Genomic DNA, 13,747 nt, shown 5'->3' on the forward strand with positions numbered 1-13,747 from the left:
GGAGGGAGGGTGTCATGTGAGGATGGGAGGATGATGGAGGCAGCAGCTGGTGCTGCTGCTATTAGTGATTCAGCATCTGTTCCTTGCAAAGCAGGGGGCAAAAAGGAGATGAAATACAAAAGCCTTCCTTTTGGTTGCCCATACCAAGGAGGATCTCAAGACTTTTAGTGAAAAACTGGACCTTCAACTCCGACGGGGGCAGGGGTCACTTCTGGCATGTTGTCATGGTCTCCTTTTCCAACTACTCTTGGGGCTTCTGACTTCTGTTTTTGTTTCCTATTTTCAAGAGCTTTTGGTTCCAACTCATCTCCAAGTTATTGTTGGAATAATGCAATAACTATATGAAATGAAAAGAAGGATATATTCCCTGTCATTCTGCAAGTCATTTGACACTGATTACAGGAATGGGAGCCCATATGAAGTGCATTTAGGCCTGGATGTGATAATATGATTGATGAATTTGGTTTGATTCTATAAACTAAGAGGATATCAGATCGGTATGAAGGAATTCAGCTTCAATGCAGTAGTTTAGAATAGAAAATGGAAAGCTTCATTCTAACATGGGCGTCTGTATATTGGAAAGTTAACATAAAATATTTATTTTATATCTATAAAAATGTCTTGATGTGACAGATTTCATTGATTGTACACTTTCTCTTCTGTTTGATAGATAAGTCATATGCAAAACTCTGAAAATGATGTAGGATAAATACATGCCTCAGAGGTATTGAACCTGAAAGAATGAAAAGAATCATATATAAAAGACTGTATTTTATTGAGAAAAATCTTTCTCTGTATAAATCTCTCTGAATAAATTGATTCATCTTAAAGATGATTCTTATGAGAATCATAGAGCTGGAAGAGACCCATCTACTTTAACCCTGGGCTCAGGACAGGAAGCCAAATGAAACTAGAGGGGCTATCAACCCTCACAAATACATCCAGTATAGGGGAGTCTATCACCTATCTAAGTAATTTATTCCAATATTAAACTTCTATTTTTGTTAGGAAATTATGTCTAATATTCAGTCAGAGCTACTTTCCTGTAACTTGCCCATGTTTCTATGGCCTGCATTCAAGGAGAAGAGAAAGAAGATCTTGAGTTCTTTAGAATATCCTTTCAGTTCTTGAATCTATTGCACCCCTCCTTCGTTACAATTAGATAATGGATGCAAATGTGCAAATGTGAAGTATATTAGATGTATAATTAGATGTGTAAAACTGTATAGATAAAAAATTTGTTAAAATGCCCTCCATTTCTGAGTTCCTCTTCAGTGTATTAAAGCAGGTGAGATAATTCTTTAGAGGACAAATGAGTTAATTATCAGCAAATGACTTCTACATTGTGAGTGGAGGAGTGTCAGCTGATTATGTAGCAGGGTGTTATTTTAAGAGGTGGGAAATTTAGGGCAGAGATGTGCTATTTTAAAAGCACTGTGAAATACAGTTATTTTCAGAAGGCTTATGGAGCATTACATTTAGAGAAATGTAGTAGATTGAATACTTAAATGAAGTATGAATATCCTTTTTTCTTTTTTGCTCAAAAACTACTGCTTCTGAGCTATATTCAGCTTCTTAGGCAAGCAGGCAGATAATCTTTATTTTCTGACATTTACTGTACTGTCCTTAATATGTTGGGATTGAATTTATAATAGGAATACCACATATGGACTCTCAACAAAGTTCAATTGTATCTGTATCTTCTTGTGTGGATTTTGCAGCCTAGATCTATTATTAGTTCTTAGTTTTGAAACATGCTGAATTCAGATAATGTGCTTTGAAAAGACAAAATAATTGCTTAGTTGATCTTTATACAGCATGTAATTTCTGAACTATTTGTTTTGTTCATCCTTACAATAGCTATGAACAGAAGATTAAAAAGAAACAAGCAAGAAGGCTAATTGTGATTTTTCTGAACAAATAATGAAGCAGACTGGGTTGAAGTTGATCCTATGTCTTTCTAGTCATCTCTCCCTTGATATTTTTCACATCTCCCTGATCATCATTTGTCTTTGAAAGCACATACTTGGTAGAGGTAGAGAATCTCTAGCCTCCCAAATGTTTCTGAAATTCAGCACAGTGTCTTATGTCTAGTTAGTAGAAGGATGTATTGTCAGTTGTTGTCAGTAATATCTGAAAATACACAGATTTACAGGTAACCCTTGAGCCCAAAATGTCTTTTGCTAAATCAAACAGTTGTTAAGTGAGTTTTGCCCTATTTTACAACCTTGCTTGCCTTACTTGTTAAGTTGTTAAGTTAGCATTAGGGTTGTTAAGTGAATCTGGCTTCCCCATTGACTTTGTGAGAAGATCACATAACGTGATCCCATGACCCGGAAACATTGCAACCGTCATAAATACATGCCAGTTGACAAGCGTGCAAATTTTGATCATGTGACCACGGAGATGCTGCAACAGTCATAAATGGAAAAATGATCATAAGTCACTTTTTTCAGTGCATTGTAACGTTTAAATGATCACTGAACAAATTGTTTGCAAGTTGAGGGCTACCTTTATATCTGTGTAATATGTGGACTGAAATAGTTGTGAATAAAGGTAGTCCTCGACTTATAACAGTTCAATTAGTGACCATTCAAAGACACAACAACACTCTAAAAAAGTGACTTATGACCTTTTTTCACATGACCGTTGCAGCATCCCCTGGGTCACATGATTAAAATTCAGATGCTTGGCAACTGGTTCATATTTATGACAGCTGCAGTGTCATGCAGTCATGTGATCAGCTTTTGGTGACCTTCTGACGAGCAAAGTCAGTGGGGAAGCCAGATTCATTTAACAACCATGTTACTAACTTAACAACTGCAGTGTTTCGCTCAACAATTGTGGAATTAAAAGTCATACTATGGGGCAAAACAGATGTCTCACTTAGCAACATAAATTTTTGGGCTCAGTTGTCGTAAGTCGAGGACTACCTGTACGGATGTTTATGGGATTATTTTGTCTTTGTGATGGTTGTGAGCTTTCTGTTGCACATGTACTTCTTTCAGTTCTAAGGGCCTTACCCTTTGAGCTGAAGAGAGAGAGAAAAATCTTGCTTTGATGTTTCTATTTAAGGACTGGTAATTCTTTCAATTGTTTAATAAAATGCTTGAGAGAGGAAACTGCCCAGTATGTACAGTTCCAATTATACATTTAAACCAGACTGTACTCACTTGAAAGAATTGTATATTCTTCCTTGTTTTTCTTTAACCTTGATGTTAACTGTGCATTCTTTTCTATTTTTCTCATTCCCTTTCTTTGTTGTTTTCATGTATACTTCTATTTGATTGTAAGCCCTTGAGACAGGAGACTTTTTTTTGGTAAAGCATCATGTACATAACAGGTATCTTCCCCCAATTAAAAAAAACAGCATGTGTTCCTCAGGGGAGATAGCAAGAAAAAGCAGCTGAAAATAGCTAAGAAAACTTCTATGGTGTACCTATTCCAAGTGTAATTTTTTAAGTCCACCATATTTTAGTTGAAGACTTTGTCAGAAGCTAAATGTTTTTATTTACCGTTATAAAATAGGTTCAAAGCAAAAGGCTACTTTTCTGTTTAAGTCAGTCTGTTGTTTCTTGTTCCTTGCTCTGAGCTTACTCTGATGGTGCATTTGACTTTTTACACTTAAGAAACTTCTTAAAGGTGTGAGGGAAGGGATGCTTCTCCTGTGTTAGTACTTTTCCCCCCTTATTTCATTTACTAATTGATTTTGATGCTTAAATAAGAAAAAAAGTCCATATAATTGATTGCCTATAATGGAATCCATTTCATGTATGGATCTATCCTTACAGCAGTGTGATTTTGTTAGTGTCTTGTTGACATAGATTGTGTCATTATTCCTGCCTCTAACTGTTGATTGCCGAGGATCCATGTTGGTATGAAAATGAACTGAAGTTAATAATTGATCCATTTCCCCCCCTTTGTTTACTTGTCAGGCTTTGATCATGCAACTAGCCTGCTTTATGTCCTGAATTTAATCAAGGGAAGGGTCTAGCTTCCCTTCTTCTGTGTTTGTAAACTTGTGCATTTTTTCAGAAGTCTTATCATTTGCCTATTGAAACTTAGTTAAAGAGGTAAAGATGGAATAGCTCCACGGTGGTTCTTGAACAATAATGGTAACAGTCCTCCATCTGGTGGTAGGCTTTGTCTACGGTTGCTTTTCTTCATTTTCATCCTATACTATCTTTCTGAAGTTCAGCAATTTCAGAAAAACAACTGTGATGTCTTGTTTATTCTAGACCTTGAAATGGATTTCAGGACAGTTAATACTTGTCCTACAATTCTGTTTAATTTAGATCCTGTCCTTTTTCTATGTTCATGTGGCTTTCAACATGAATTATATTCAGAATGAGTATATGCTATATTGGGGGTTGAGAAAACACTCAATAAAATTTAATACAATTTTCATCTTAGTGATGCTCTGAATAGTATATCACTTACAACTAAGATGCTTTGGAAAGAGAGAAGGAACATTTTCAAAGCAACCTAGTTGCAAAAAGACTAGGATATCATCATAAGCTAATGAAGAATGGAGATTAAGATTTACTCGTATTTTTAAAAAGCAAATAGTGTTTATTGATGCTCTTTCCAGAAGCATATATTACTATAAATAGAGAAGGAAAGAATAGTCTCTTCCTGAGATATATCGTGACAAATGTAATTGCAGTAATAAAGCGTACTTAACTAAATGCTGGGATTATAGGAAATGTCTAAATAAGCTTTTTTATGGATTGTTTATCATAACACGAATCAGGATTCTAGGGTCTCAAGAATAAAATACAGCTTTTGAGCTGATTTGCAGCTAAAGAAATAAGTTATAATTTCTAGTTTACACCTTACGCTAGCAAATTACAGAACATTCATGGTTTCTTTAGTTCTGCTGGTTGCAATTTAGCAAAGTAATACTGATGGTGCTACTCATTATCAGGTCACAATTCTTGGTACTTCTAGCAAATGTGGTCTATATATCATGTGAAGTTTCAACTACATCTCCTAGAAATTGCTAATCCGGTCCTGCCTTAGACCTATGAAAAATAGCTGGGTAATTTTGGCCAGTCATCTCAACCCAGCTCACCTCACCAGGGGAATAATAGAACTTCAATTTCTCGAGTCTAGAACTTGATACATGTAGCATTCTAGAAAAAAAATATGGCACCTGATTTCATAATTGTTGAATTAATAGCCTCTAAGATCTTGTTTGGTTTCACCCATATTAGTCTTATTGGTTTATTATCTGTTTCCAAGGACAAAGGAAGTTGCTAGTCAGTTACGTACTTTTGTTGTTGATTTATTTGATCAACTTGACTAGTGCAAGTGAGCCAACCACAATAATTACATCTTTTGCACATTCCGCTAATGGTAATTAAAAACATGCAAGCCTTTGTTGAAAAAAAAACAGGTCAACATTCTGAGATTTGGTAGATTGGTTTATGATGATGATGATGATAACCTTTATTGTCATTTTTTACTGTGGGCACAATGGCACACATTAAAAGTGAAATTTAGTTGCTTGCTCTCAAAGTGTACACATACATAACACACATTTAAACATACATTTAAACATACTATGTACAACATAACATATAAATATTAATCACTGTCGATCTTGAATACATAATGAAAGGAGGAAACTTTAGAGTTCACAAGGTTAATACTGTGTGGAACAAAACTGTGACTGAATCTGGATGTTCTGCTTCGGATACCACGAAGCCTCCTCCCAGAAAGTAACAAAGAAAACAGGTTGTGAAAGGGTGTGTAGTGTCTCAGACAATCTTGCGGACCCTGTTCAAGCAACGCTTATGTGCTATGTCCTGGATGGAAGGGAGGGAACTGCCAATAATCTTTTCAGCCATCCTCATCACTCTGCACCGCATTCCTGTCTGAAGCAGTGATGCTTCTAAACCAAACTGTGATGCTGTATGACAGGATGCTTTCAATCGTCCCTCAGTGATAAGGACAGGGGAAGGAAGATGTGCTTTTCTCATGCGACAAGCAGAAAATACAGGCACTGCTGTGCCCGCTTCACCAGTGTCTCGTTGTTGAGCCTTCTTGTTAAGTGCAAGAATTTGATGCTGGTAACCATCTTCACAGGTGAATCATTAATGCACAGAGAAATGTGGCTGTGCCTGCCTTTTCTGATTTATATTGAATACTATATGAAGGCATGGTAATTACCAGCCATTATTTTAGAAATATATAAAAAATGAATTATTGAAATCTCTACCCAGTTGATCTTCATATTGTGTGTGCCCCAGGACTTTCTTTTGGATCTGCTCATGATTGAAGAGACCATCACTCAGAGATCAATAGTTTTGCTTATCTAGTAACATCTAGTAACATCATGCTATGTAACCCTGCTCCCATTTTCTGGTCTTGTTTATCTATAACTGCTTGGGTACGGAGAAAAGAGAATGCAATAACACAAAGATGTGTGTGTGTGTGTGTGTGTGTGTGTGACCTTCTCCACTACACCAAACTCCAAAGGAGGCTAACATTCATTAAGTCCTGGGAAACAAGAAATCTTTAGAAATGACTCAGACAGATGTCCCACTGATTCACGGGGTTATAAAAAGGGAAATATAACACAGATTTGTAAGGTTTTGCTAAATATCTCAATAAAATATCCTCTCAGTCTTTCTGTGGAGTGGATTACCTGGTCTGGTCTACTTGGTGGGAGTGAAAAACACAGAAGAAAAAGAGAAAAAAAAAATACATGGCCACATGTTATGATGGAATTTTCCCATTCCCAGTGTATTGAGTTGTACTACACTTTCTTACAGGATAGCTGGCTCTGATGGGCTTGGTAAGCACAGAAGAAGGGCAATTCTTCAGCCTTTGCTGCTGCTTCTCTTCCTTGTAGGACATTTGGCTCTGTAAGTAAATGAAAATAAGTCTTGTGATCTATTTCTTCATCTTTTTTTACCACTCCTTTCTGTTCTCATCTCATTTGAACCTCAACCAATAAATAGTGCCTGCGTTAATTAGTATCCAGCTATCTCCGAACTGGGAAAATATAGTAGTTGCTGACAACTGGTGCTGAATAGGGCTTCAGAGTCAGAGAGCAGGGTGACAAATTGTAGGTGAAGTTAGGGAAATGGTGGGGGTAGCAAATATTTTCAGTTTTTTTATCTATCCTTCTCTCTTGCAAAACTTGAAAGATACTTAAGCCATATATTTTAATAACTTTGTTTTCTAATTAAACATAAAAAATATCCCCACATAAACATTGGAATCCTCCAATTAACTTTCATGTTCACTTTTTATATAGGAAGATGGCTTCTTATTTCTTTCGTCTGGCCAACAGGTTAATTTTCTATAACTAAAGTCAGGTTTTTCCTTAGTCATTAATTTTATGATGTATTGCCAAGGCATTAAGCCCATTCTCTGGCATGGGGTTCCTCAGAAAATTCTCAATCATTTCATTGCTTGGAATGCATATTCTGTGGAAGCATAATCCTTAACAATATCAAGGCACCCAGGTTGCGTTCAGATCCCCCCTGAGGATCATGCAAAAGGTACTTCTTTGCAAGTGGAGAACCTGGCTTGTTACACAAAAAAGAAAGCTGTTTTTATCTTTCATCTGAAGCAACCTCAGTTGCTTCACTGAGGTTCTGTTAGGTCAGTGGTTCTCAACCTGTGGGTCGGGACCCCATTTGGGGTCGAACGACCATTTCACGGGGGTTGCCAAACAAGGCTGTCCATTTTTCCCCCTTTTCTTTGGCTATGCCCCTGGCACCCGGTAATGTATAAGTGGTTGGGGGTCACCACAACATGGGGAACTGTATTATGGGGTCGCGGCATTAGAAAGGTTGAGAACCACTGTGTTAGGTTGTTTGAGACTATATAAAGATGATATCAAGCCACTAGCAAGCCAATTGTTGCAATCCTGAGGGGCTCTTATTGCAACCCCTCCCTTTGCTTTTTAGATCTAGCAGCAGCTGTCACTTCATTCCCAAGAAGCCTTCTTGCCACTTTGATGACAATTAGAATTTGTCCTTGTGCCCTGGTCATGTGCTTCATTTGATTTGTGGCAGTGTTTTTCAATCCGAGAAATTTTAAGATGTGTGGCCTTCAATTTCCAGAATATTCCAGCCAGGATGGTCTATGGGATTCATTCCTTTCCAGGGGTGACTGCAGAAGAGTGTGTGTGTCTCTGGTTGTGTGTGAAAAAGTACAGATGACAGTCACAACTGGGTGATCAAAGCTCAGCTTTTTAGGTGGGGTACATTCTGTAGTCAGGGCCACCATCTTGACATTTTTTTCACACATACTCTTCATAGATGCCCCTCAGGCAGGGGTAAGGCAGTTTGACCCTTATCTTCTCAGCAGCTAGCCAGTAAACAAAAAAGGAACTTGTGCAGCTTTCACACCCTATCATGAGACAGCAGCTGCTTCTCATAGATTACACTTATTTCTAACCTAGTCATTGTCCTGGTTGTGTGAACTGATGCGCCACATCTCCCACTCTTTTCAGCCCATTATCTCCAAAGTTTTTCAATGGACCAGCTTGTAACTTAGGCCTGCCTAGTGCTGAGCTTCCTTTCACTGGCCATGCATTTTTGTTCATAGTTGATAGGAGTAAAAGCCCACAGAATCCCTAGTGCAGGTAGTCTTCATTTAAATGACTACCTCATTTAGTGACCATACACAATTCCCGCAGTGACAAAAATGTAACTTTGCAACTAGCCCTCACATTTAAGACCTTCACAGATCTGTAAACAATGGAAAGCTGAAGTAAGTGAATGCTTTGTTTAACGACTGAGCTGCTAGTCCCAGTTGTAGTCACTAAACAGGACTCCAATACCATCCTTGCCTGTAACTCATGCTTAAGGAGGAAGTAGGAAGCAAAGTGATTTAGCAATTTCATCATTTGTTTACTTGAATCTGGGACTGCCTCCCTCACCAAGCAACACAAGAAATGTCCAGTTGAGCACAAAGCAGCTCTTGCACCCTGAGTGGAAAGAGCAGCTGCTCATACTGTCTGTGGGTAGGAGGAAGGATCTGGTTTGGGGGCTGCTTTTTTCTAGGCTTTGTGTTTCGATTTCCTTCTGCATTTTTAAATAGTAGGAGAAGACAAATGGTCCTTCCTGGCTTGGAACAATTGCAAAGGACTAGAAAGTCAGAAGGGGGAAGTCAGGGAAGCCGAATTAGAGGCAAAATATTAGGTTTTTCAAAGGCATGCAGGATATAATTAGACTACTTTTTATGTGTGAGGGAAACAAGCATTTTGGGAAATTGCCTCCCGACTTGTTATTTTCCTTCAAAATTTTCAAACAAACACATATAAAATAAAAATGAACAACTCATTTGCACATGAAGAAAAAAGAATCCCCCCTACAATAAATAAAGACTTCAAAAAACAAAACAACCCCCCCCCACTTTAACTACAAATATATTCCAAGTAGACCTAATTTTATACATCTTTGAAAGGGTATTGTTCATGAACCCTGTCCAATTTTTCTTCCCAAACGAAGAGATAATGTGGCATTTGCTGATTGACAGAATTAGTAATTTTCTAAAAAATTTGCTAGATCATCTCTAACATCCTTTATATCTTGACCATAGTTTTTTCCCCCATCTCCTAAGGATTTAACTTTTTAGTATTCCTATTCTGGGTTCTCTTCAGATTGTATAAATCTTTTGCTCTCTTGACCGTTATATACCTCTTCTGAATTAGTATAAGCAAGTATGCAGATTCTTTGAAACATGATTTTAATTCTGCTTAAGAGTTTGTTTCCGTCCTAGTAGCCACACTTTCTGATTTGGGATATGCATGATGGATTAAGATATTCAGGCCAATTTAGTCATGATGCACCAAGAAATAGTGTGAGTAGGGAGAGAGCAGCCTGAAAGTCATGTATGTTTCTTTCTCGTTGATGCATTTTTTAAATTAAGGATTTTGATTATGGTATATAAAAAAAACCCTAATGCAAGCTAAACCTAAAGCAAAAAGAATAGCAAGAAAGGTTAAAAAGTGAAAAAAAAGAAAAAAGAACACTATAAAGAAAAATAAAATTATATAAAGAAGTGACTTCTAACCCTCATTACAACAACTGTAGATACATTTAATTACTCTTCACCCCACATAAAGTTACAAATGAATATCTCTTCAGCCCCATATCTTATCCTTTATCTGCAGATGGTCCTCAACTTGCAATCATCCATTCAGTGACTTCTCCAAGCTCCGATGGTGCTAAAGAAATGATGTTACGACTGTTCCTCTGAGTTTTTATTTCTTCTATCCCAGACCCCAATTCTTCCATGCCCTGTCCTTCTAATTGGTCACTTCTGTTTAACTGAAAGAGGTAGAGGAGATAGTAAACACGATTTCCAGTCCACACTGGTCAGTGTGAGTTAATTAATGCAAGGTGTACAAATGAAAGCACTTATTTTGGCTATCTTATACCTTTGAATAAAAGGGTATTATTCTGTCTGAGGTTGACTGTCATTCTAAAATGCTGTGGTGGGAAATTGTTCCTCCTTTTTTAAACCGCATGGGTTCTTTTGAGAATTGACAAATATGGCTCTTCCGTGTTACTGTTAAAATATGTACTTAGCCTATATAATTTTAGATAAATACTAACTTGCAGTGACTAACTTAGAGAACAAAAGGTTGGACGTTGCTTCAAAACAAACATCAGAATAGGATGGAGAATACAATGCTTGAGTTTCTAAGTGTGCATCTGGCGGTGGATTTCCTTTGTGAAAGATTAAGGAACTAATTGTAGGTTTGTAATTTGATATGTGCGGTTTGATTTCATATGGTTTTTCTGATTTCCCCCCCTCCTTACATGGATAGAGGGTTTTTTCCCTTAGTCTTAAAGACAACCATGATATACTTACATATTATTTTAAATTATTAAAATAAATTGGGTCTAAGATAACAGACAACGTAGCCGTTTTTATCTTTTCTGCCTAATAATGTCATAAGGAAATCTAAATGCTTTTGGCTTATATTCAGAAGTTGTCTTCCTCCAGTTAGAGTCTCTGTCTAAGATTGTGTCGGGGTTTACTGCAAATGAGATAAATAAACTAAAAATTTTATTCTCCATCTGCCCTTCATCAAATTTTAAGATGTCTTTCAAAGACATTTTCTGAAAATCTGAATGCTAAAAACTGGTCTGCAAGGAATGCTTTGTAATTGGTACCTTTTTCTATTTAAATACAGGCACCTGTGTGTGTTTTTTTTTGAAAAAAAAATCTATATTTTGCTGCTGTCTTGAACTGAAATGGTATGAAAAGAAGATTGGCTTGGAAAGCCTCTTAAATTCCTTGACTGTGTGTAGTTCTTCAATTACAGCATCCCAGAGATAATGCCATCCTTGCCAAATGAGGGAGGTAAGCTACTTTATTAGAGAAACCTTATACTTTGGGTTTAACAAGCAACTTATGGGCAGTTCAGATACTGTGTATTCTATTCAGTCCTGGCAATACTACATGCATGAGTAGATAATGGACCTCCAGGTATAATTCCATTATGGTCCGTGCTGCTTCTCTGTATTTTTTAAAAAGACACAGGAAATTGGGAGTTACAGAAGAGGGTTTTAAGTACTATCAAGCTACTTCTATATTGGGGCCATGCAATATTGGTATTCTCTATAAAACAACTGCTTTGGACACAAAGAAATGTAATCATAGAACTTGACTGGTTCATTAAAACAGCTGCATCTGCTTGCCTGTTCATTTAGTTGCAGTAGAAACCCAAGGAAGAGGTGATGGTCTAATGGAGGGGTCCCCAACACCCAGTCTGTGGACCAGTACCAGTCCTTGGCATGCTAGCAACCAGTCCGCACAAACAAGCAAAGCCCCATTCGTGGCATGCAGGCAGCACACAAAACCACGCGTTCTCCAGTCCGTGGAAAAACTTTTTTTCCAAAGAACTGGTCCCTGGTGCCCCAAAGGGGACCTCTGTTCTAATGAGTTGCAAGCAAAAGTTGCTTTTGTACCTCCTGTCATTTTAAAATAACACTGTTGAATGAAAACTGAAACATACCGCATTATACGTTTAGGTAGGATTGTACATTTACACTGCAAAAAATAACATGTGGTGGTTTTTCTGGGATTGAGAAGATTGTAAATTACTTCACTGGTGAACATATGGTCATTTTAAATTGAAATTTTTATAATTGGTATTTCAAAAGTTTTGTAACTGCTTGTTTAGCTTTGCTACGCTTTCAAGATATGTGATCAAATGATTTTCTGTGTATTCTCTGTATTTGCTGGAAAGAGACTATGGTGATGACTTACTATATCCTTTTTTTTAAAAACAGATAACCAAGGAACCACTTCTTTGACTTTGAGTTCAGGCCTATCCTTCCAAAACTCAATAAGGAGAAAAGTCAGAGAGAAGAAAAAACATGCGACCATTACTGCGAATATTGCTGGCACAAAATATGAAATTGGTAGCGAGCTACATATTCTACTTAATTTACATTTAATCCTATGGTAAAATAAAGAAAGGTGGATGGAGAAAAAGAAAGTTGCATAGGCAAAAAAGCTTTATGCTCAAAATATTACATATCAGGGTGTTAATATATTTTTCTGTTCATCCTTGAGAAAGGTCAGAGATGCTTGCTTGGACTTTCATTCAGACTGTGGTCACATGTATGCCTCCATTACAAAACACAGTGACACATTCAGAAATTTTAACAATAGATTAATGTATTTCATCTTAAAAGTTAATCTTGGCATTTCAATCCCATCATAAGTGAGTGCTAACTACTTAAAAAAAAATCTCGTTTTGTGGAATGCTTGGTGCTTTCTGAGTTTGGTTGCTTGCTTGCAGATGTTTCATTGCCTGACTAGACAATATCATCAGTGCTGGTGAGTGTGGGCTTTATATATAGTAGCTTATTGTCCCAATTCCAGGGGGGTGCAGTTTTCTCCTTGGTAGTTCCTTGATTAGGCTGTTGTTTTCTGTTACCATGATGGGTTAATGAAATATTTGCAAGCAAACAGCCAAGAACAAAGATACCAAGGACTTCACAGTTCAACCCTGAGCTATATGTATTCTTTTATTAAAATCCTATCCTGCTAGAAAGTTGCATATTTATTAGAATGTATTTATTGTCTTGGTAAATTGCTCTAGCAGCTAATCTTAAAGGTGAGTTTCATCTCCATAGATATCGAGCAGCTAGTATTTTTCAATATTATAATGCATTAAGCTCAGTGTGATCATTCAATTTCACATTAATTTTACACATGAATTACAAAAGAGAGCACATTGTTATTAAACTGGAGCTTAGCATTTCAGTTAGGGAAAATCTGTTTTTAATTGGGAGGATTATGATGTGTTGTTATAATCTGTCCAGTCAATACCATATTCTTACTATAATTACCACTTAGAGTGAAAGTGTCATTATGAGATACTTCATTATTTAGAAGACTTTTATACAAAATGGGACAGGATTCCTTGGTTTTCTTTTTCACTTTGTTTCATTTTAAGCCTCAATGTTAACCATTCAGGTTCTTGAATATTATCTATTATTCTTCCAACATTTTGCTTTTGTTATCTATAGCTGTGATCACTTAGATTTTGACTGATTTTTCAGTTGGCATCAAATGAAGAAAAGTATAAATATTGCCTGTTAATGCAAAGCAATTAACCAAGAAGAGAATGAATAATATTTTGTAACTTCCATTATGTAAATTTAGTTAGAAACATTTATAAAGTGAACTCTTGTCAGAGTCAACACATTCCTATTGATTCAAATAAAAATCAACTGGAGGTTTTAGCAGTTTATTTTGA

The 13,747-nt window shown here is 36.7% G+C and overlaps 1 protein-coding gene across 2 annotated transcripts in view; it reads left to right on the plus strand.

The window, feature by feature from the left end:
* The window catches only part of TTLL7 (tubulin tyrosine ligase like 7), an 87,582-nt gene that overhangs the window by 8,924 nt on the left and 64,911 nt on the right, over positions 1–13,747 (plus strand). For both annotated transcript variants that reach the window (XM_039321015.1, XM_039321016.1), the window contains 3 exons: positions 6,780–6,872; positions 11,168–11,337; positions 12,270–12,401. In XM_039321015.1, coding sequence (XP_039176949.1) covers positions 11,313–11,337; positions 12,270–12,401 — 157 coding nt within the window. In that variant the 5' untranslated portion in view covers positions 6,780–6,872; positions 11,168–11,312. The remainder of the gene's footprint in view (positions 1–6,779; positions 6,873–11,167; positions 11,338–12,269; positions 12,402–13,747) is intronic.

Source organism: Crotalus tigris, unplaced genomic scaffold, assembly GCF_016545835.1.
Source record: "Crotalus tigris isolate CLP2741 ecotype Arizona unplaced genomic scaffold, ASM1654583v1 scf7180000023718.2468807, whole genome shotgun sequence".
Lineage (NCBI taxonomy): Eukaryota > Metazoa > Chordata > Lepidosauria > Squamata > Viperidae > Crotalus > Crotalus tigris.